This window comes from Homarus americanus, unplaced genomic scaffold (genome assembly GCF_018991925.1).
Source record: "Homarus americanus isolate GMGI-L3 unplaced genomic scaffold, GMGI_Hamer_2.0 scaffold20465, whole genome shotgun sequence".
NCBI lineage: Eukaryota > Metazoa > Arthropoda > Malacostraca > Decapoda > Nephropidae > Homarus > Homarus americanus.
In genome coordinates this window covers 2,912,938-2,937,870 of record NW_024756914.1, presented here as the reverse complement: position 1 = coordinate 2,937,870, position 24,933 = coordinate 2,912,938, and the positions used below count along the sequence as shown (strand labels likewise).

The window sequence follows — 24,933 nt, the reverse complement described above, 5'->3', positions numbered from 1 at the left end:
TCCAGTGTACACCGAACGTCATGTACACAAGCCATGACCACATAACCGGTTGTCGGCTGATAAATGTGATGAGATCTTAACGAAGCCTTTCTTTATAGTATCTTATTGATGGTATTAATCTCACACTATATCTCTCTAGTGTGTGTCTGCGTCTCTTTGATTCTATACGTGTTGGAAAGGCAAGTTTATTAGATATTATTTTATTTATTTTTTTGTAGTAATGGTTCTCGTTATGTAAGAATATGTAAACCCGTCCTCAGAGTGACAGGGTGTATGTCAATGGGTCCGGTAATAATCATTAAGATGTGTTGTGGTCGTCGTGTGTTCCTTAACGTAGCGGGGACAAGTAACACGCGAGGTGCCATTAACAGCGGGCGGGTCCCAAGGATCACTACACCAAACACAACTCTGTCCTACCGTCACTGAGCTCAAGAGTCAACTTCGATTAGCTCAGCATCTCAAAAGACTAGTGAGGGGTGGGGAGTGGGGAGAGGGAGAGGGAGAGGGAACCTGATTACCCTGGTCTAATTGAAGTTTTGATGGGTTTTGGTGGCAGAGAGAGAGAGAGAGAGAGAGAGAGAGAGAGAGAGAGAAGAAGAAGAAGAAGAAAAGAGAGGAAATTGACATAATCTTAGAATATTGTCTGCAGTCTGGGTTCATACCGACATTAACTCCACCCTGAGATACATTAACCTACCCCAGGAAAATGGTTATAGACACGACCTTTTACGACCAGAGTCCGAATTTTACAGATGGACTTAATATTTTGTCTCGTGTTTGAGGGTGATCTGTTGCCCTCCCTGATATCAATACTGGCGACCTGGACTTAAAGAAACTGAACAAAACTTAAAATCATAACTTAGGATTTGTCTGAACGTTATAATCTATTCTCTGGAGTTCAGGTACTTTGTGTGTTCTACCAGGTTGACCTCTTTTAACCTTTCATGAGCTTAAAATCACCATGACCCCTTCTTAACCCGTTATGACCTATTTTAAATCATCATGACCCATTCTTAACTCGTCATGACCTTTTTAAATCACCATGACCTCGTACTGAGTGTTTCACTGCTAAGATCTCTCAAAAACTTTCCCTGGACAAGACCACAGTACCCCCTCCTCCTCCTCCTCCTCATGAGCTCACAGTATCCCTCCTCTTCCTCCTCCTCATAAACACACAATACCCTCTTCCTCCTCTTACATCCTAGCCCACAGTACCTCCTCCTCCTCCTCCTCCTCATGAGCTCGCAGTATCCCTCTTCCTCCTCCACCTTCTCCTTAGCCTCGCCAAAAGTACCCCTCCTCCCCATCTTCCTCCTGCAGCCGAGCCAATACCAGGATCTTCACCAAATCATTAATCTCAGCCGAGGAGCATAATCGTCCCTCAACAGCCTAGCTCGTGACCCCCAAGCAGCTCCTCCTAACCTTTACTGCAGCGCCCGGAGATAATCTAAGACCATAATGACCATATTTTCGTAGAATCCAATCCACTAGAAGCTCAAGACAAGAGTTAATTAACTTTTTGTGGCATTCAAGTCGACAGCACGATTCTCTCTCTCTCTCTCTCTCCTTAAGGTTTATTGTGCGCGTGTCTGGTGGTGGTGGGGGCGGAGGTAATGGGGGAGAGTGGGAGAGGGAGAGAAAGAGAGGGAGAGGAAAAGGGATGATGGGGAGAGTAAGGGAGGAAAATGGAGGGGGAAAGAGGAAAAGGGAGTGGAGGGGGGGAAGGACGGAGGAAAAGGGAGGATGTGAGGGAAAAGGAGAGAATAGAAGAGGCGGGAGGAGGGAGTTCCACGACTAAGCCTTTAGAGTCGCTCATAAGCCATGTTATTAATGGGGTGTATTACCAAGCTCCTCTTCTCCTATGAGTCAGTCAGCGCCGCACGTCTACTGGCCTGGCTTGGCTTGGCCTGGCTAACAACAAGGTGGCCGGCTTGTACACTCACCAATTACATAATTTGTGAAGTTTAGGACACCTCCCATTGACAGCCAGAGGCCCCGTGCTGCCATTTACCATGATGGGAGATGTACTTGTTTGGTGTAAAGTTGATTTACCGTCGATAATTGAAGGTGTTACTGTACTGAATTACTTTTTTTTTTAATTATATATTTATTTATTCTTTTAGACGTTGGAGGTTTTCGTATTTAGAAATTTCCAAAGTGTATAATTTATCATGTGGTTTGGTTTTTTGCTTTTACAATTTATTTTCATTTATCATATTTGTCTATCTCTTTTTTTATCGTAATTCACACCTTTTATCCTCACCTACTTATTAATTTATCTATACCTGCAGGATCTTCTAACACTAATATATTTATCTTCTGTCTTAAATCATCAAAACCAAACATCTTCTCATCTTGATCAACTGTTATATATTACAAATTTTCACAATATCATTAATTACTGCTTTACTTTCACCTCTATTACCACAATGAACAATACACCTTAAACTAGACTGTATACATGACCATTTAAAGGGGATAAGAGAGGGAGGGGGGGTAGGGGAAGGGGAAGGGAGGTAGGGGTCACTAATTTGTTCATCATCACAAGTATTACCAGCTAAAAGTAATGTAGGGAGGCTGTAGGGTAATGGTGTGTGTGTGTGTGTGTGTGTGTGTGTGTGTGTGTGTGTGTGCTATAAATGATATCTTGGACGAAGAAGAGGAGGAGGACGAGGAGGAGGAGGAGGAGAGAGAAGAAAATGAAGAATAGGAGAAGGAGAAAGAGAAGGAGGAAATGGAACAGAAGAGGAATAGAAATGCTGAGAGAATGGGTATGTATGTATGTATGTATGTATGTATGTATGTATGTATGTATGTATGTATGTATGTATGCATGTATAAGAGACCTGAAATTTCAAATGGAGAACAAGTGATGGAAGAGAATAAAACAAGAAGCAGAAGAATATAAAGATGATTAATGAGAAAGGCAGAGAAGGATTAAGGGAGGAAACGGATTAAACAACTCAGGGCGGATTACACAACTCAATAAGGATTACTGACAGAACAGATAAGAGTGAAGATGAGGAGGAGGTTGAAGAAGAAGAGGAAGAAGAAGGACTTGAAGAGGAAGAAGACGTGAAGAAGAGGAAGAAAGATAAGAAATAAGAGAGATGCAACGGGTGTCAAGTTCTGAGCGGATTACTGAGGTCAACAAGGATTACTGACTGGAGGAATAAATAAAGGAAGAGCAACGTAGAGACAAAAGAAGAAGAAGAAGAAGAATTTATAAAGTGTCAGGCTGTGAGCAGAAAAAAGTAGCAGTAGCAGTAGTAATAGTAGTAGAAGAAAATAGTAGTAGTAGTAGTAGTAGTAGTAATAGTAGTAGATGAAAAGTAGTAGTAGTAGTAGTAGTAGTAGTAATAGCAAAAAAAAAAATGTGTCGTGGTTGAGAGAATAACATCAGAGGTCAAGAGGAATCAGCGAGTGGTTGAACAGACGGGACACAGAGCGAGTGAACCAATAAAATTAATGACAGCTATCTAGGCCCGGCACCTCATCCATCTTGACCACTCACACACCCACACACCTTTTTGTCTCATCTCTACCTTTCTCACACACACCATTACTCGAGTTGTGTAGATAATTGACATATTGCCTTCTCTCTCCATCATCATTTTTCCCATTCACACTCCAACCTTCTCATACGCCCTCTCTCTTTCCCTCCCTCCTCTCCTTTCTTCTCCCAAATTCGTCTTTCCTATTCTATTTCTCTCCCCTCTCTTCCCATTCTCGTTTTCTCTTTGAACTCTTCTTTCACCCATTCTCCTACTGCTTTCTTTTCCAAATCTCTCTTTGTCACCCTTTCATACTTTCTTAATGAGGATTTCTTTTTAGTACTCTCTTATCCACTGTTCTCCTTCGTTCCCACCCTCTTCTTATTTTTCCTTCCCTTGTTCCTCTGTTCCTCTCTTACCTTTCTCTTGTTTCCTCTTACCCTTCCCTTCTTCTCCTATCTCTTTATTATTCCATTATCCTTTATTCTATCCATTCGTCCCATCACATCAGCTCACATCATCATCACCATCATCATCATCATCATCAGCATCATCACACCATAACCACCACAACTACCAACCACACCACCATCTACAACCACCACTATCAACTACAAGTACCATCAACCACCACATCCATCAACAACCACCACCATCGCCACCACCACCATCCACCAATGCTACACTATACTCCATTTAAACTTCGACAAATCAGTTTTGGAAGAGAGAAATTCTAGAGTTCTCGTTCTCAAATTCATGTCCGTGTTTTTCTTGCTAACTTTATAAGCGAGGGTTTACAAACCAACTTCTGCAAACCTGTTAAACTCATGGTCGATTCAGGCTCACCGCTCGCAACTACCCTTCACACACCTCTTATTACAACTACAGGATATTAATTTCCCTCATATCTAAAAATTATGTTATTCTAAATACCTGGAAATATTAACATGTAATTTTCTTGAAGTACCTGATAGTGTTATGAATGGTGTTCGTTATAGGGAATTCGTAGTGTAATTCCGTCTTATGCAGATTCAGTGAGACACCCTAATGTCTTGGCACGGGGGAGGTGGGATGAACTGGCCAATGAACCAAGGAGTTATAGTCGATTATCCCTGGGTAATGCTACGTGCAAAACGCCCTCACTAACAAGATAGCCTTTAACACCTTCCCACCCTCACTTCACCCCAAACTTTCCTCCCTCTTACAGATCCCGAGAATTATTATTTTTTCCTTATCATTATTCCATATTTTACCATTTTTTCCCATTTTTTATCTGTTTTTGGTGATAAATTTCGATTATGAGTGATGGATTTTAGACTAAGTTCATTATTGACTTTAATGTTTTTGTTTTCTCTTATAAAGTCAATTACTTCCACTGTGATAATAATCGTAGTTATCGTCACAGAATCAGTCGTAACCATAGCAACAAGAGAGTCTTCCAGTGTAGTATTAAGTATGTCCCAAAAAACATTCTAACTACTGAGACAAATTAATACTGTATTGTTAGGGACATGGTAGGGTGTATTGTGTATGTACGTATGTATTGTGTAAGTATTGTGTGTATTGTGTAAGTATTGTATGTGGTATGTGTATATTTTGTTGAGTATAGTGATTTTTTAAACACCATGTCTTTCAATATTAATACCCAAAGTATCTCACCATCACCTAATTCAACACTCCTCCCTCCAACACTACTAACTCCAACACTCCTCCCTCCAACACTCCTCCCCCCAACCCTGCCCCTCCAACACTCCTCCCCAACCCTGCCCCCTCCAACACTCATCTCTCCAACACTACTCCCTCCAACACTCCTCCCTCCAACACTCCTCCCTCCAAGACGCCAACAATAGACAGCACAACGTACCTAGTTATCTCCTCCACCAGCTTGCAGGGGTCGGCAGCGTAGAACTTGACGCTGAAGTAGAGGGTGAAGGGAGAGGTTCCTGGAAAAACAAAAATAACGTTAGTGTGTTTGTTACGTCTTACAAAACCTGGCTACAATACCCGCCTTGATTGGGTATTCTAAAGATCATAAATTAGTAAATAAAAAATAATATAAAATAAAAAGTTTCACATATGTTTGGGGTGCAAATTGTTTCCCGCAAATTATAGGTTCCTAGTCTGATCAAGAATGCCGAAGGTGGCTGCTCATTGGTGGAGTCAAAAAAGCCAATAAGGAGCCTCTTTGTGGGTCAATAATCGCGGGATGGGAGGCAATTTTCGGAGCAAGAATAAAGCTCTTAAAAATAAATTAAGACTACGGGTGTATTTAAATATTTCTATATTATAAAAATGAACCAAAATAATATACTTTTTCTTCATTAATATCAACCGCTATCAATTAAAAGTTAGATCGACAATTTATCGTTAAAAAAAGGTCAAACAAATTCCTCACAAAGACAAACATAAACTAAATACATGAAAAACAAAGACATTAATACCATCACGCAAATACATACAACCGAAGCATCATCCGTTAACAACTAAGTCAACCTTGGCTTTATTTTTTTCCCTATTCTCTAACGTCAGTCAGTTTAAGAATAAAATATAACACTAAATGAATTCAAATCCTCTTGCTGGTTAATGGGTTGTAAAGTCCATTGAAAAAAAAAAAAAAGCTTCCATCCCCGACATCACTTTAATGGCGTGAAGTCCGTATGGGAAATCGAACGAGTCTTGATTCCACCGCCATGGCCATTTGTCGACTGAACTAAACTTATTTTCCCTTCGTTTTCAACTTCTGGCAGAGGAAGTTTTATCACCCCTTACTACAGTGATCAAGACTATGTTGTTTTTGTTAGGATTTCTTTCTTTTTTCTTGCGTGTTATATAGTTTTAGGGAGTGTTTTTGTTAAGTGTAATATTTTTGTTGTTATTGGTATTTCTTATTGTTAAACGTATCAATATTTTTGTTATTATTAAAAGTATCGATGTTTTTGTTATTGTGTTTTCTGAAAAGTGTAACAAAGACATTATTTTTTTGTTATGATTCTTGATCTAACAACTACACACACACACACACACACAACCATTCAACATCACAAACACTATACTGTACTCACCTGGTCTGTGGGTCCAGTGAAATGCTTGGTAAGAGAGAAAGAGAAAAAAGGAACTAGATTCGTATTTTCATATTATAATCGGATACTGTGAAATCTACATATTCATGAACTCTACTGACTAATCCAGCGATATCAAGGGATTACCAAGAAGCAAATCCTATAACCAGAGTGTTTGGGTAAAGTTGAGCAATAAATGAATACTTCTTATCATATATTAAACAATAGTCTAATAACCTTACATTAAATTCTAGAGATATTTCGATAATAATAATAAAACCACCACTAATAATAATAATAATAATAATAATAACTATTCCTAGTATCATTTTCCAATTCATCAGTGAGAGAGAGAGAGAGAGAGAGAGAGAGACCAATGTGGACCGTGTCAAGAAACAATTTGTAGCGTATTAATGAAACTGTTGTCGACAATTTTTCAAAAGGTTTGTCTTGGGTATTGATTTAATGACCAACTCGACGGCTACACCGGGGCGGCGCTTGTTACCTTGACCTGCCTTCAGTGGACCCGGGAGGAGGAGGAGGAGGGAAGGGAGAGAGGGAGAGGAGAGATAGAACGAGAGAGAGAGAGGAAGAGGAAATGTAGATAGGTTGAGGGAGAGGAAAAGGAAAAAAGGGAGATAGGATAAGAAGGAGGATGAGAGGGAGGAAGAAAGGGAGATAGGATAAAGAGAATGAGGAGAAGAAGAGGAGGAGATGAAGAGGGGGAGGAGGAGGAGGAAAAACAACCTGAGGATAATGAGCTTTTACTGAATCCTCTCTTCCTCCCTTATCTTCCCCTCCCTCTCATTTCACCCTCCCCCTCACTTCACCCTCTCATCCCTTCCACCTCACCCACTCACCCTCCCATCTTCCCTTCCCAACTTCTCCCTCACCCTCCCCCTCCCACCTAACATCCCTCCCCCCATCCCGGCCTTCCACCTTCCCCCCCCCCTCTAAAGCGCTGTGATCAAGCTATCAAGATACCTTATGGTGAAGCATCCACTCCCTCACCCGCCCCCTTCCCTCTACGAGAAGATAGCCAAATATAGCCAAAAAGATAGCCCGGTGTAGAGGTATATGATGGTTGTTTTGGCGCGGTATGACAGCTGGCTGGACGCGGAGGCCAAACAAAAAAAAAATAGCCAAATGAGGGTATACGATAACTTAGTGCAATTAAACGATAGCCAAAGAACAATGAAACAAGAGCCAATAGAAGACGGGGATGATAGTAACACAGACGCCCATCTAAATCCCCGCCCCTCCCCCATACAAAACACATACCCTTCCCAGCTCCCACAAGGAAAATCTCTCTCCCTGGGGTTATAACACACTATCAACCTTATAATTATAGTGTGTTTGCCACGTCTCTATTGTATTATATTATCAATGAAATGGGTACTGGGAAATGGGGATGGGTAATAGGGATGGGGGTAATGGGGTTGGGTAATGGGGTTGGGTAATAGGGATGGGGGTAATGGGGTTGGGTAATAGGGATGGGTAAAATGGGGAAGAGGTGTAATTTATATACCAACGGCTGTTCCAATTTCAGATGACTCTCTGTACCAGCAACATCCTCATTAGACAAACAACAACAACAAAGAAAAACTAAAACAACAACAATTACCAAAAAAACAGCAACAAAATAAAAACAACAACAAAAGCAAAAACAAATTATGAATACACCTCTCACAAGATATTTTCTAATTGGACAAAAAAATTCTTTATAAACTAGTTAAGAAAGTGATGATATATTCTCATGAGGAAAAATATCAAAGACTTGTAAAAATCACAACTTTCCTAAGAGTCGGGAGAAAATACACGGAGAAAACTTTTATAGAACTAAGTAATATAATTCTAGAACTCGGGTGAAATTACTTGAGATGACATGAAGATTAGCCCCCCCCCTACCTAGCTTATCTCAACTAATAAATAGGGTTAGTTTGGGTTGGGATGGGATGGAATGGGATGGGATGGGTGTAGTTAGGTTAGGTTTAGATTAGATTAGGTTCAGTTAGGTTAGGTTAGCAATTCCTGAGAAAAACAAATCCATTTCTTGAAGCAACACACGAAACATCCGGATCTAGAGACGAACCACTCAATCCAAGACTCACAAGTGCAAGTTTAGTTATCTCTTAAAACACAAGTTACACGCGACAAGTCCAAAATAGGAGTCATCAAACCAAGGTCTCTAAACCACAAACCAAGGTCTCTAACCCCCCCCCCCTCCCGATACCTGCAATTCGACCATATCGAGCCACAGTCTGAAACCACAAATAAAAAATACGACCAAATAGAACCGCAAAGTAGATCGTCAAAGGAATAAAGACAACATTTCTCAAACCAAAAATCTAAACTCGAATAATAAATCGTCCTTCATCCTAGGAAAACAATATCTCATACTTGGCCCCGCCCCCCTCCCCCAAAAAACTACGGAGAGAACGGACCAATCAGGATAGAGTATTGGTTTCGTGTCTTGTATGTTATTTCTTAGGTATATATTTAAGGCTCCTTCAAACACCCATTGTAATACAGATGGACGGCTCAACACGTTATCCGGGATGCAGATGCAATTGAGATCCAAACTGAGGGCTTGTCTTAAACACACTAAACAACATAAAGGAAATTGTAACTACGTCCTCGCCTGGTGGGTAATATAGTCATAAGCTTATTAATATGTAGTGGGGATATTTACTTATTCATATATGCGAGTATTATAGAAGAAGATATAACAAAGGGAACAAAGGGAAGAGATAAAAAAGGTAATAAAGAAGTAGGAACGAATAAGATGAATGAAGAGGTGAGAGAATGTGTAACTAAACCATAACTGAAATATATTAGATATGATTAAGTTTCTAAGATCATTAAACACTTTAGTATGAGTTTATGTAGACGTTCATTCCTCTCTGCTGTTGGTATACGAAGTGTGGGGGGTGTTTATAAAGTCCCTTGATGTCTATGTGTATAAATCCAGAACACTAGCATGGACTTTTTTGTACACTTAACTACATATTTCGTCATATCCGCGGTATTGTAAAGGACGATTTACTTACAATACCGTCTATAAGTGTCAGAACGAGCATCAGGTATCGTTAAAATATATATAAATATGAAGTAGATGTCAAATTTCCTCTAAAAACTCCCATACAAAAACATCAATGAACTTTGTAAACACCCAATACAAGACCCGGATGACCCACAGTAGGTTAGAGAAAACAACATAAACAGAAAATAAATAGTTTAAGTAAAATAATTCTGCAGATATTGAAGATAAAGAAAATACAAAATATAAAATAAAATTAAACAGAGTGTAAATAAAATATATAAACTTACAAAATGATTAAGAACATTTCGACGATTTACAATTTATTTACAGGAAAGAGAAAACAGCACTGAGGCCCAAAATGTAAATAATATGTAAATAATGTACTACCTAGCAACGCCACATCACTTAGGTTTATTTACATTGGCTACTTGGGTAATGCAACTTTATACTGTGAGTTAATGTTACCATCAAGCACTATACAACACACTTACTAAGAAACCAGAACAGCTAGGAGGGCTATGACTACACCACAACACCTGTTTAATTATCACCAGCCAGCAGCATGTATCCTCCAACAGGCAATAACTAATCCCAAAGTTTTACCTCTTCCCAAGTACAGGTCCACTACATACCTCACAGAAACACTCCTAAACATGTGGTAGTTTAGTTTAGTTTAGTTTAGCTTGAGTCATTGTTTGTTGAGCTGATAATAATAATCTAAAGAAATACCTCAGATATAACACTTTCAAGAATGTAAACACCAAAAAAATTAACATCGTTTTAAAATAATTCCAAATCATTTTTTTTTTTCGTCTTGTTTTAATGAAGTTTAATAATAAATATGTATTATCTTATCAGTAACTCTCTTTATCTCCTCAACAAACAGCACCAACAGCAGTACAAGGTTAACACTATAGCTCAACTCATCTCTTGGTCGTACTCTGAATATGCATGTGTACTCAATATGCAATAACAATTTAAAACTTAGACCTTCCTTGTCTCCTTTTTTGCAATACGATACTAAAAATTCGAATAAAAGTTCCAGGAGGGAATCTTATATAATAACAATCTAAGACTTTTATCCTTTCTTGCCTACTAAAAGTTCCAGGAGGGAGGCAGACAAGCACCACAGAGGACCTACCATGAGATGCTTCACACCAACCCTTTGCATTGGCCAGTTTTATGAGAGAACACCTCCTTTAATACCCCGCCGCTCGTATACCCTGCAGGACTAAATTAAATTCACAGCTACAACTGACAGGATGTGGACCAGACTGATAGCAGTAGCAGAAACAGGCTCCGGGTAGCCTCCAGTACCTCCCGAGGCCAGTAGTAGTCCAATACCTCTCCCTCTCCTACCTCACCTCACCCTGACCCAACCCCGCCCCGCCCCGCCCCACCCCACTCCTACCCCACCCCACCCCTGAGGCCTTCATCCACCCCTTCTGCAGGATAAAATCTCACTTGGTCCATCCCAACTAACCACGCAGGAGGTCTTGAAGGATACTTGAGTGGACGGGATTTTGTGTACCTTAAGATTTTGGTAATGGGATTTTCTTTTACCTTAAAATTTTGATGATTTTATTTGTGGGATTTTATTCACCCTAAGATTTTTGGATGATGGAATTTTCTTCACCTAAAAAAAAAGAAGAAAAGTAAGTTGTGGGATTTTTACCGAGATAAAAACTATTTATCTGGTTGGTATTTTTATTTGACGTAGGGATTAAACTACCCTTGCACCTCCATCCCCCACCTACTATATTCTGTGGCATTCAGGAGTGAGCCAAAAATCCCGACGGAGGTGACAGGGTCTTCACAACTCCAGCAGAAGTGAAAAACCTGTCACGGGGTAAACCTGACTTGGTGTTCCAGGTAGGCTGTAAAACTCTCCCCCTTTTAGTGTCACAATATATCTAGATTCTTTGTCCTTTTAGGCTAACCCGGATCACCTGAAGAATCTCCAGCCCAGTTTATTTCACCTAAAGATTGACCTCGCAAACGCTAACCTAACCTAACCTAACCCTAACCTAACCCACCTACAGGGAACAGAACCCAGACCAATCGACTGATAACAGTTACACTACCACCGCACTGTGTTAGCTCTATACACATTAAATAAACTCGATTAAATCATAAAATAAATACAAAAACCAATTACGATATTCCCATAAAAAACAAAAAAATAACAAATGTTTCTATAATATATCAAAGTCGTAAAGATGAATAGTTTTAGTACCACAGATATGCTAAACCTTTTATCTGTTTATGTTTTATAATGTTCACCACAAGACGAACAGCTGACAGGCTTCCTCTACCCCAATACGGCCTCACAGCTGCCAGTGTGGAAGGCCTCGACGCGCCCTCCTCCAACCCCGACCTCCAAACTTGATATTTTTTTTATAAGTACGTCGGAGTTTTCCTGGATAGAACACCCATTACTTATTCAACTTGAGGGTAAGCTAGCTAGCCCCTGTTCTGCCTGAGGATAATTCACATCCGTCCAGCTTGAGGGTGACCCAGCCATATCTAGCTTGAGAGTAACCAAGCCCTATCCAGCTTAAGAGTAACCAAGCTCTATCCAGCTTGAGAGTGTAATCCAGCTCTATCAAGCTTGCGAGACTAACCCAGCCCTATCCAGCTTGAGAGTAACACAGCCCTGTCCAGCTTGAGGGTAACCCAGCCCCGTCCAGCTTGAGGGTAGTCTAGTACAAGATAACAGGCAGGGCAGATCACACCCAGGAGCCAAGAGGGCCAAGAACCGTATAGTACACTCCTACGACCGTCTGTGTGCCTGTCTCCACTCTCACAGACCTACGCGTGTTATCCTTCCCACCATAGACAGTCACACCAGAATATAATCCCTGCTTCAGTCCACAACACGACATAAATTATACTGATTCTTACTATAACTAGAGACAGTTTCTTTCTCAGGGTAAATAATGAAAATTAATGGTGGGCAAAATCTAGGAATCTGGGCATTAAGCAGTTAACCAACATGGCAACTCTTGTTAGATGGTTAGTGGTGATAATACCCCTTACATACCACATGTTGGAGACTTTATGTTCGCCTCTGGTTTGTCCTTAGTGGGGGCAATAAACTCTTGGATATATATATGTATATTTGGAGAGGGGAGGGGGGGGATGGAGCTTAGGGTGGGGGGTGGAGGGGGTGGAGGCGGGTACTATATATATGTGTGTGTGTGTGTGTGTGTGTGTGTGTGTGTGTGTGTGTGTGTGTGTGTGATCAACCCCATACTAGTCTTTATTCTTGTCTGCTTTCTGAAAACATCCCACAATTCTTCTTGTTAAGGATCGTCGTGAACTGAAGTTATAGCAAGCGAATCTAGGCCAGTACTTAACTTGTTCTTGTGAGATGGTTAATAACATACACTTATACAAACACATCCCAATAATGTTCTTTGTAAGTGATGAACAATAATTAGTTTGTTCTTGTGAGACTTGTTAATAACCTGGATTTAATTGTGGTGTTCAGAGGTGGTTGTGTTGTTTTGTGTTCTCAACAGTGACTAGTACTCGTGAGATGATACGAGTTTGTGGTGGTTTGTATTCCTCAGGTAATTCAAGGATATATGTTTATCACAGGTAAACATGGTTAGTTAATTTAAACATGAGGACAACAGGTGAACAGGAATAAACAACGGGGATGACAACAGGAGAAGTGGAGTGGACAAATAGTAGACAACAGGTGACCAGGAGTAGACAAATAGTAGACAACAGGTGACCAGGAGTAGACAAATAGTAAACAACAGGTGACCAGGAGTAGACAAATAGTAGACGACAGGTGAACAGGAGTAAGTAGACAACAGGTAGTAGTAGACAACAGGTGAACAGGAGTAGACAAATAGTAGACAACAGGTGAACAGGAGTAGACAAATAGTAGACAACAGGTGACCAGGAGTAGACAAATAGTAGACAACAGGTGAGGTGGAGTAGACAAATAGTAGACAACAGGTAGAACAAGAGTAAACAAGATATACCTAGAAGTAGACAATAAACAAGAGGAGTTAAGAGGCCCAACGCAGACGGAGGTGATGAAGCAGGAGCTGAAGGGTGACTGTGTGGCCTTGGTGTTATGACCTTTGTGATATTTTTACAGCAAAACTTGTTCTGAGGGAGACGAACACGAAACAGGTAACACACAATACCTGCCAACACACAATACCTGCCAACACACAATACCTGCCAACACATAATACCTGCCAACACACAATACCTGACAACACACAATACCTGCCAACACACAATACCTGACAACACACAATACCTGCCAACACACAATACCTGACAACACACAATACCTGACAACACACAATACCTGCCAACACCTGCCAACACACACACTCCAAGCAACACATACACTCCAAGCAACACAATAACACCTGGCCAACACACACACTCCAAGCAACACACAACACTCAAGCCCAAATACATAATTACTCCTGGGCTAAACACATAATACCTGCCAACACACAATACCCAAGCAACACATAATACCTGCCAACATAATACCTGCCAACACATAACACTACAACACACAATAATTCAAGCAACACATAACGGCCAACACACATAATACCTGCCAACACATAACCCCACAACACACACAATACCTGCCAACACATAATACCTGCCAACACATAATACCACAACACATACACACCTGCCAACACACACACCACAACACACAACACCAAGCAACACACACCTACAACACACACCAACACATAATACCTGCCAACACACACACCAACACACAACACCTGCCCAACACACACACCCAAGCCAACACATAATACCTGCCAACACACAACACCTGCCAACACATAACACCACAACACATAACACCTGCCAACACATAATACCCACAACACATAATACCTGCCAACACACAATACCTGCCAACACATAATACCTGCCAACACACAATACCTGACAACACACAATACCTGCCAACACATAATACCTGCCAACACACAATACCTGACAACACACAATACCTGCCAACACACAATACCTGCCAACACACAATACCTGACAACACACAATACCTGCCAACACATAATACCTGCCAATACATAATACCTGCCAACACACAATACCTGCCAACACATAATACCCTGGATAAACACACAATACCTGCCAACACATAATACCCAACACACAATACCCCAACACATAATACCCAACACATAATACCCACAACACATAATACCTGCCAACACACAATACCTGCCACCACACACCTGCCAACACATAATACCCTACAACACACACACCACAACACATAATACCTGCCAACACATAATAATTACAACACATAATACCTGCCAACACACAATACCCAAGCAACACATAATAACACCTGCCAACACATAATACCTACAACACACAATACCCGACAACACACAATACCACAACACATAACACCTGCCAACACACACACTCCACAACACATAACACCTGCCAACACATAATACCTGCCAACACATAATACCTACAACACACACACCTGCCAACACATAATACTCCAAGCAATACATAACACCTGCCAACACACAATACCTGCCAACACACAATACCCACAACAACACATAACGGCCAATACATAATACCTGCCAACACATAATACCCGCCAAGCAATACCCAAGCAACACATAATACTCCAAGCAACACACACACCACAACACATAATACCTGCCAATACATAATACCCACAACACACAATACTCCGCCAACACATAATACCTGCTAATACATAATACCCACAACACACACTACCCTGCCAACACAATAACACCAACACATAATACCTGCCAATACATAATAATCTACAACACACACACTCCAAGCAACACATAATACCCACAACACACAATACCCGCCAACACACAACACCTTTTCAACACATAATACCCACAATACATAACACCTGCCAACACACAATACCCTGCCAACACATAATACCCACAAACATTAACACCAACACAACAATACCTGCCAACACATAATACCCAACACATAATACCAAATACATACACTCCACAACACACAATACCCACAACACACAATACCTGCCAACACATAATACCTGCCAACACACAATACCTGACAACACACAATACCTGCCAACACATAATACCTGCCAACACACAATACCTGACAACACACAATACCTGCCAACACACAATACCTGCCAACACACAATACCTGACAACACACAATACCTGCCAACACATAATACCTGCCAATACATAATACCTGCCAACACACAATACCTGCCAACATATAATACCTGCCAACACCAGTTATACGTATACCAATTATAAATGTATATGCCACATTTACCATTGTTAACACCATTACAGACTGTGATACTTAGCAACGCCATCTTTTGCACAAAATTCAAACTATCACCATCACTACAACTACTACCACTACCACATGAAACTACGACTACCATTCCTTTAAATTATTAACACAATCATTATCACCACCAACACCATCAAAATAACCACTATCACCATTACCACCCCTACCACTATTACTACCACCACAACCACCATCCCAGTCTTATTTCAACCATCAGTAACCATCCTCCTCCTCCTCCTCTCCGTTCACCTGAGACTCACCTGCTGATGCAAGACCATACCTGTACCCAACTAACTCACTATGTAACCTACAGTACAAAGATACAAAAATACCTGACAAAACTTTAGTCCTAAAAAAACAAAAAGAAAAAACCCCCACTGAGATTTAACCCTTAACTAGATGCATCGTTCCCTAGTCCCAAATAAGGAGAGGAACTTTTAAAAATCCCCGAGACCTGCTCCTAAAGTGGGCAGTATTTATGTATCATCACCATCGTAGACTTTTCCTTAAAGAAATCTGCCTCACTTCCCCGCCCACGACAAGATTATCTAGCTCTCTGGCTCTCCACCTCCGCCCCCAGCTGTAGCAACACTAAGGAGCTTCGATGTCTGGTAACACGGCAGAGAGAGAGAGCAGCCTTAGTAGTAGGAACAGCAGTAGCGCCAAGTAACAGGGGAAAATGAGTCGTATACAGTAGCATCAACAGTAAAATTAAGGAGCACCCACAAAAAAAGATTAAGGAACACCCACAGATCTATTCATTCGACGAGCGTGAGTCAACAGAACCAACAGAAGCTTACAAAAACCAGGAGAAGCTTAAGTAAGACCAGAAGCCGCCAGCCTCGTGACCTGTAGCACCGGTAGAATCAAGTCAATAATACACCTGGCCAAGCTTACAATACACCTGGCTACAATACACCTGGCCAAGCTTACAATACACCTGGTCAAGCTTACAGTATAGGTACACCTGACCAAGCTTACAATACACCTGGCCAAGCTTACAATGCACCTGGTCAAGCTTACAATACACCTGGTCAAGATTACAACACACCTGGTCAAGCTTACAATACACCTGACCAAGCTTACAATACACCTGACCAAGCTTACAATACACCTGGGTACACAACACTTGGCTAAGTTTATACCCTCACCCTTGGAAGAAACTAACAGCTTATCCTGGCTTTGCGATTCTAAAAAAAAATAAATAAAAAAATAAACTGTAAAAAAAAAAAATACATTCTTACCTTACCGTTTTTTCACACTAACTGGTAATGATGTGAGAACGTATCTAACTGGTTTGGGAATCCCGTTACTGTTACTGTTTCTAAGAACTAACTGGTGGCATATTTATGAGACAAAACCCCGATTCTAGACTGTTAAATAATAAGACGTTAAATTCTTCTATAACCAATGATGTGAAAAACGTATCTAACTAAATCACTTAAGTTAATTTTGTTTTGTTTAAGTGAATAATAAACGTAAATATTTCCCCACGTAATTCGTCATATGCCTCACTGTCTTACTCCGAACATCAATATGGCGTCGATATTGCACCAAGACCCGACCTTAACTCTTTCATTACATCCTGATTTCTTAAAGATTAAAAAAATTACACGAGACTGCGAGAATCTGGCCTCGGCTGGTCTCGGGACAACGAGGAATGTGTGTAGTGACGCCCCCAGCAAGATACGTCGGGAGGTAAAAATTCTGGCGGAAACTGTTCCCTGGAGAGAAAAAAAAAGTAATGATAGCTTCTCGTCCAGCCACACCCACACCTTGTCTAGTTACCGCCCATTCTGCCGCCCACGATGGTCTCATGTTGCCGCCCACGAGAGTATGATGCCCCCCCCCCCACCCGTCCATACCTGTCTGATGTTCCGCCCACGCTAGTCTGATATCCTCGCCCACCACCAGTATAACGCCCACCCACAACCATCTAAAGCTTGCCTAATTCATCCCACCCACCTATCCCGCCCACATGATCTACCACTCCTCCCACACGTATAGCGAGGGATCCTGCTGAGGTCCAAAAGAAACAGGAAATTATACACTTCCATCACGTCACAACCCAAGTCCATCACGTTATAACCCAAGTCCATCACGTTATAACCCAAGTCCATCACGCCTCTTGACACAAAAGGAACAGATCAAGACCCTAGTTTAGCAAGACCTCAAAAAAAAAAGCACAGAAGAACATGATGACTCCAGATAACACAAAACCCATCTTAGATATGTGGATCACTAAATATGGATCAAGTAATCTTTGTGTTTATTTAAAAGCCTCCGGTGAATATATATCGATTAAGCAGACATTCTCTACAGTAAAAATCTCTATTTAACGGACAATATGAAGAGGAAAGTCCGTTATATAAAATAAATTATTCCCAATACCGAAATTAAGTTCATTCGTGTATAATTTCCCCACACCAATAAAAACTCTATGATTCTTATTATATTGACCCTGCCATAGCGAGCCTAAACTTAATTATATACATCCTCTAATATATAATTCTGGTATAATAAATTCGCTTCTTCATATATATAATCTCCAAATGGATTAATAGACGTCGAGGGAATTGTAATAATATAAATAAATAAATAATAATAGGAATTTGTGACATATAGGATCTGATACTTTAATGGAGACGATTTTCAAAGGTGACGTCATCGAGTGTAAAAAAAAAGAGGGTTCTAATCTTGTTATGACGTCATCAGGGACACGACACTTCTCTTTTGTTTTGTTTCAATATACTGAGTCTGTCTGAATGTCTGTGTATGTCTGTTGGTTAGTGGAGTGTTCTTATTTTGTCTTTACTGTCTGTTAGTTTGGCTGTTTGTCTGTGTTTGATGTTTCTCTTTGTCTGTGTTACTACTCTCGCCTCTCCGTCTATCTGTCTGTCTGTCTGTCTGTTGTTATTTACCTACCTACCTGCAGCAACCTACCAGTCTTTGTATGTATGTGTGTATTGTATGTATGTATGTATGTATGTATGTATGTATGTATTTCTCTGTCTACCTGTCTATCCCCTTCAGTCCCTCCACCCAGCCAATCCATTAGACGACACACACAGGTGGACAGGTAAGAGACAGGTAATGAGCGTGTCTCTGGTTGATCAAAAGGGAACAGACAAGGTTCCTGTAACTCTCAAAGCTTCGTATGTTAAAAAAAAAAAAATTATGATCTGTCATTAATAATTCATCTCATTACTCTGGTCTTGGTGCAATTTTGACGCCATTTTGTAGAGCTGGGGATTAAAAAGAGAGTTTAATAGAGCTATGGGAAGAGAGAGAGAGAGAGAGAGAGAGAGAGAGAGAGAGAGAGAGAGAGAGAGCAGGACACACGTCAAGGCTTGTCTCCCACCATCAGAGAGAGGTCCCTACTGACGAAGGTAAACACAGAACGCCATCCCCATCAGACAAGAGGACTACCACACGTCAAGAGGGGAGGATGACGTACGTGGCCTTTGATATAGTGTGTTTGTTTGTCCTCTGTGAAATACGTCGACGATGTGTTTTGATGTTAACTGATACTGTACGTCTATATAGTGTACGTACCTGGGCCTTTAAATATACTGTATACGTCTGTGATATTGGATTGTGTCTATGATTACCGTGAAAGGATTTAATAATAATAATAATAATAATAATAATAATAATAATAATAATAATAATAATAATAATAATAATAATAATAATAATAATTCCAGAAACTACCAACCAAAGAGAAAAAAAATTAACCCTATAATTGTTTTTTAAATGAATAAAAACTTAAATCACCAATAAATAACTAAATAAAAACAAATCCAACTTAAAAGACCAAACAAGTAAATCCACATAATACAATAAACAAAGAAAATATGTTAGATTTATTTATGAAAAAAAAAAATATCTGTCGAATAAACACGAAAAAAATACGTTCGTGAAATCTAAAGTCCAAGACGATCATAGAGGGCTACCTAACCCATTCCTCAGCATCAACATACCACAAATTCACCCTAATCTGTCCCCCTCCCGGTCACTGAAAATTTTCAATGGGACAGAGAGCGAATACGTCACTGGGTGGGAATGTCAAAAGGATTGCGTCATAATTCCTCCTGCTGACGTCATTAACTTCAAAGAAAACGGGATAATGATAAGTAGAGGGGTGGCTTCCTTCTTCTTTTTATTCTTATTTGAGGGACAGATGTGGGAGTAAGATTGTGGAAGAATACTGTAATGATATGTTTGACAGAGAGAGACCATCTATCTCATCATCCCTCTACATCCATCCATTCATCCATCCCATCCAATCCCAGAGTCACCCATCCCATCACCCAATACAACACAACTCCTCCATCTGTCCCACAACACACAACACCCTCTCCTGGACAACAACAACACCACCAATCTATTCTTTTTTCCACACCACAGATAATAGCTTACACCCCTCCCCCCCCTACCTCCCTCCCCTCCCTCCCCCTCCTCCCTCTCCTCCCTCCCCCTCCCCTCCGTCCTTCACCCAGGCTCGGTCAGTAATTATTCCTCTGATAATTACTGCGATTTGGACGGTATTGGACCTTTTCTGGGCCTTGATATATATGTGACTATTAGTAAGGTCGGCTTTTATTTAGTCGAGGCCACGGTGGGAGAGGAGGAAGAGAGAGGGAGGAAGGAGAGAGGTAGGGAAGGAGAGAGGGAGGAAGGGAGAGGAGGGAAGGAGAGAAGGGGGAAGGAGGACGGAGGAAAGATACAGAGAGGGAGGGGAAGGAGAGGGAGGGAAGGGAGGGGGAGGGGAAGGAGAGAGGGAGGGAAGGAGAGACGGAGAGGGAGGGAAGGAGAGAGGGAGGGAAGGAGAGAGGGAGGGAAGGAGAGAGGGAGGGAAAGATACAGAGAGAGGTGAGGAGGGGAAGGAGTAAGGAAAAGAGAAGGGAGGGGAAGGAGGGCGAGGGATGGGGGGAGAGATGGAGAAAGAAAGAGAGGGGAGAGAGGGTAGTGATGACCTTGTTGGGTATCTCTTTTTTATCTCTGTTTTTATGTAGCTCTTATTATCTCTCTGTCTCTCTCTGTTTCTTCGTTTGTTAAATGTTCCCTTCCCCCATCTACCTCTTCCATTCCTACATCCCCCTTCCCTCCATCCCATCCCATCCCATCCCATCCCATCCCATCCCATCCCATCCCATCCTATCCCATCCTATCCCATTCCCTCTCCCCCTCTGTTAACCCGAGTGGTGTTGGCGCTAAGTACAGCACAGAGAATCACCAGTACAAGCAGAAATCCGACACTCATATGCAAATTACATACACATGAGCCCCGGGTCCAGTAGCCGTCAGGATCAAAAGGTGGAAAAAGTACTACTACTACTACTACTACGACGTGGCCTCCAGCCTCCCCAATAGCCACACCTTCGCCACCATTTATTTACCTTAATATTAAATATCCTAATACATAAGCAACTATACTATCTGTGTTAAATTAGTTGAGCCGCAGATCGATGCGGCATTCGGTGACTGTAGCCTCATAGTCGATATCTGCAGCAGTTGACGGAGTAGGGGCAGAAGCTCTCGTTCCCCTGAGGCAGAGCAAAGCCGACCGAAGGAGAGAGAAGGACAGTCGACATCTCATCCAGGCTGTGACATAACTTCTGGGCTGCTGCTTCTGTTCGGAGATCAGCTCCGCGAGTCTGGCGTAGAAACATCTTGCGCTTGGGCCCATCCCACCAGAGGTTGTGAACACTAGCGGAGTGAAGCTACTACTACTACTACTACTACTACTACTGCTGCTACTACTACTACTACTCCTACTACTACTACTACTACTACTACTACTACTACTACTACTAATAATAATAATAATAATAATAATAATAATAATAATAATGTGACCTGATTCTGTAAAGAACTTCGTAAATCTTCATCGACTTTTGTGTAAATTTCGTTGTAAAAAAAACTTGAGCTATTCGTTGTACAGATTGTAGTTTGTATGATTTTCTTTTTTTTTAGAGGGTGAAGATTTCGTTGTAAATCGTCTTAAGAAGTTCTTTATTGTATAGTTCACAAATAATATGAATCTTGTAAACACTTCCATGTAAAAAATATTTCAAGATTCACATATTTACGAGTCAATATACAGAATTACTTACGTATATTCATCTATTAAACAGATAACTAATAATTCATTTTTTTTACAAGTTTCGTTAAAAAGAACATAAATGAATTCGTTCGTTACATAAGATTCGCTAAACAAGGGATTTCATTCAAATTTAGTTACAGCTTAATCCGGCAACCCCCTCCCTCCCTCCCTCCCTCCCCCTCCCTCAAATCCCATTCATTGCACCTCATTCATTGCAATAGGCAGTTGTTGTGTTCACTTTATGACCAGTTTAATAGCTATGCATTGGCTTAATCCCCTCGACCCAATCACCAATACCCCAGTCAGGTAATATTATGGGTATGGGGAGGGTGGGAGGGGGGATGGGAGGGGGGGTGGGAGGGGTGGAGGGGGGTGGAGGGGGGTGGAGGGGGTGGGAGGGGTGGGAGGTGGTGACACGGAAAAAGAAAGAAGTCGGTATTTTTAATGTCGAATGAAAGAGTATGTATTTTGGAGGTTCTTTAACACACACACACACACACACACACTAATAAAACCTTACATTAACTGAGGTAATAAATTGATTATATATACACCTTTACATAACACTATCATCTATCATTATTATACACACCACGACATTATACGTCTTGGGTGACACTGTTCCCTATCATCACAAAGGTATCATTATTTATCTCATTATCTGACTGTGATAGATAGTTTATTATTATTATAAGTGAAGTATATAATAATTATTAGTGTTGGATTTGTTATTATATTTTATTTTATTATTTTATTTATCTTTGTTATCTGTTCTTGTATATTATTATTATTATTATTATTATTATTACTATACCATTACTTTACTCCATGATATAACTAATAGCGTACAACGTCTATTAATCCTATTATTATTATAAACTTGATATGCCTCTTCTCTTATCGCTATTATTATCAGTATTATCATTATTATTAATTATGTGTCTATATTTTATTATAAGAAGTGATATATAACTCTGCTCTAGTGTACAGTATAAAAGGAATTATGTGAGTATGGGAGGCAGGTTAGGTTAGGATAGGTTAGGTGAGGTTAGGTTAGGATAAGTTAGGATAGGTTAGGTTAGGTTAGGATAGGTTAGGATAGGTTAGGTTAGGTTAGGATAGGTTAGGTTAGGTTAGGATAGGTTAGGTTAGGTTACTCTAGGAATTTAACATAAGGTGAAGTTAATTTGATGTTATAGTGACAAATGAGAGGAAAATGTTATTGTGTTTTTCTTTAGTAAATTACATAGGGGATTTTAGTATTGTCTTGGGGTCACTGATATACTGGAGGTGAAGAGAATGTAGAGTAGTATGTAGTTTGTATGTGATCAATGTGTGTTTTGTGGGGGAACTGAGATATGTGGTGGAGGTGGGATGAAGACTAGACGATGGTGCGTGTATGAGGGTACAGGAAGAGGAGGAGGAGGTAGAAGAAGAAGAAGAAGAAGAAGAGGAAGAGGAAGAGGAGAAGAGGAAGAGGAGAAAAAGAACTTAGCAACCCCATTTCCTCTCCTCCACCACCTACCTTTCCTTACCCTACTTCCCCTCCCTCCCCCCTCATCACCCTCCCTCCCTCCCTCCTAGTGCCCCTCCCACACACACACACACATAAACACGCCGCCACAACCAGCTTCCCACGGCTAAAGTATCGAAGTGGTGTAGTAATTGGCCAACTGTGAGTCTTCCGCACTGTTGATTGATTTACGACACTGCCCCCCCCCCCTCCACCCCCTACCAAACACCCGTGGCAGTAATGAGAGATGTGTGACTTGATGACGTGTGGAGGTGTGACTTCATGACGTGAGGAGGAGGGCGGTGACTTCATGACGTGAGGAGGAGGTCGGTGACTTCATGACGTGAGGAGGAGGTCGGTGACTTCATGACGTCAGAGGAGAGACATGACTCCATAACGTGACGCCAAAACAAAAAATTCATAAAAAAAAAAATCGAAACTCGGGTAAAAAAATAAAAACCAAAGAGCAACAATATATCACCTGTCAAGCACACCTGTCCGGTAATTACGATAAATTACTACCAAATAAGTAATATCTTGTTTACAAAGCCGGTAATTTAGGTATTATGCTCCTCGAGTCCCTTCAGATAGTCACACGCTTAATTCAACAGGTAATAAATCATACCTGGAAAAGAAAAAAAATTATGGGTTGAAGATTAAAACATTGTAGTCCAGGTGTGAGGAAAGGTTAAGGGCTCCTGGATGGTAACAGTGTAGAGACGTCGTTCGGTGAGGAAGACAGATTAACCTCGAAGGAGAAATTAACCTCAGGAAGACAAGTTAACCTCGTGAAGATAAATTAACCCGTAAAGACAAGTTAACCCCCGTTCTCCTTTCTCTCCTTCCTTAACTCTTCTTAAGTTCTACCTTCCTGTTCCTCCTCTCTCCTCCTCAGGTGAAGTGGAAGAGGGAAAGGGAGAGGGAAAGGATGGAGGGGGAAGGAGAAAGGCGGGAAGAGGGGGTGGAGGGGAAGGGGAGGTGGAGAGGAAGATGTAGAGGGGGGAGGGAGGTGGAAGGGATAGAGGGGAAGGGAGAGGGGAAAGGATGGAGGGGGAAGGAGAAAGGCGGGAAGAGGGGGTGGAGGGGAAGGGGAGGTGGAGAGGAAGATGTAGAGGGGGGAGGGAGGTGGAAGGGATAGAGGGGAAGGGAGAGGGGAGGTGAGATCCTTCATGTTCTACCAGGAAGTATAGTCAAGCCTCGACCAGCTGGGAGATTAACAACCAGACATTTGTATTAGTGAATCATACTTCACACCTCGTCCATTGTACAGTACCGTGATATATGGTGGAGTGGGTGGTGCCAACCCATACAGGTACTGGGTGTGG

General features: G+C 41.1%; 1 protein-coding gene across 1 annotated transcript in view; it reads right to left on the bottom strand.

Moving 5' to 3' along the window:
* Window positions 1-24,933, bottom strand: part of LOC121857273 (serine-rich adhesin for platelets-like) — a 151,086-nt gene that overhangs the window by 78,639 nt on the left and 47,514 nt on the right. The window contains exon 5 of the mRNA XM_042353265.1: window positions 5,359-5,437. Coding sequence (XP_042209199.1) covers window positions 5,359-5,437 — 79 coding nt within the window. The remainder of the gene's footprint in view (window positions 1-5,358; window positions 5,438-24,933) is intronic.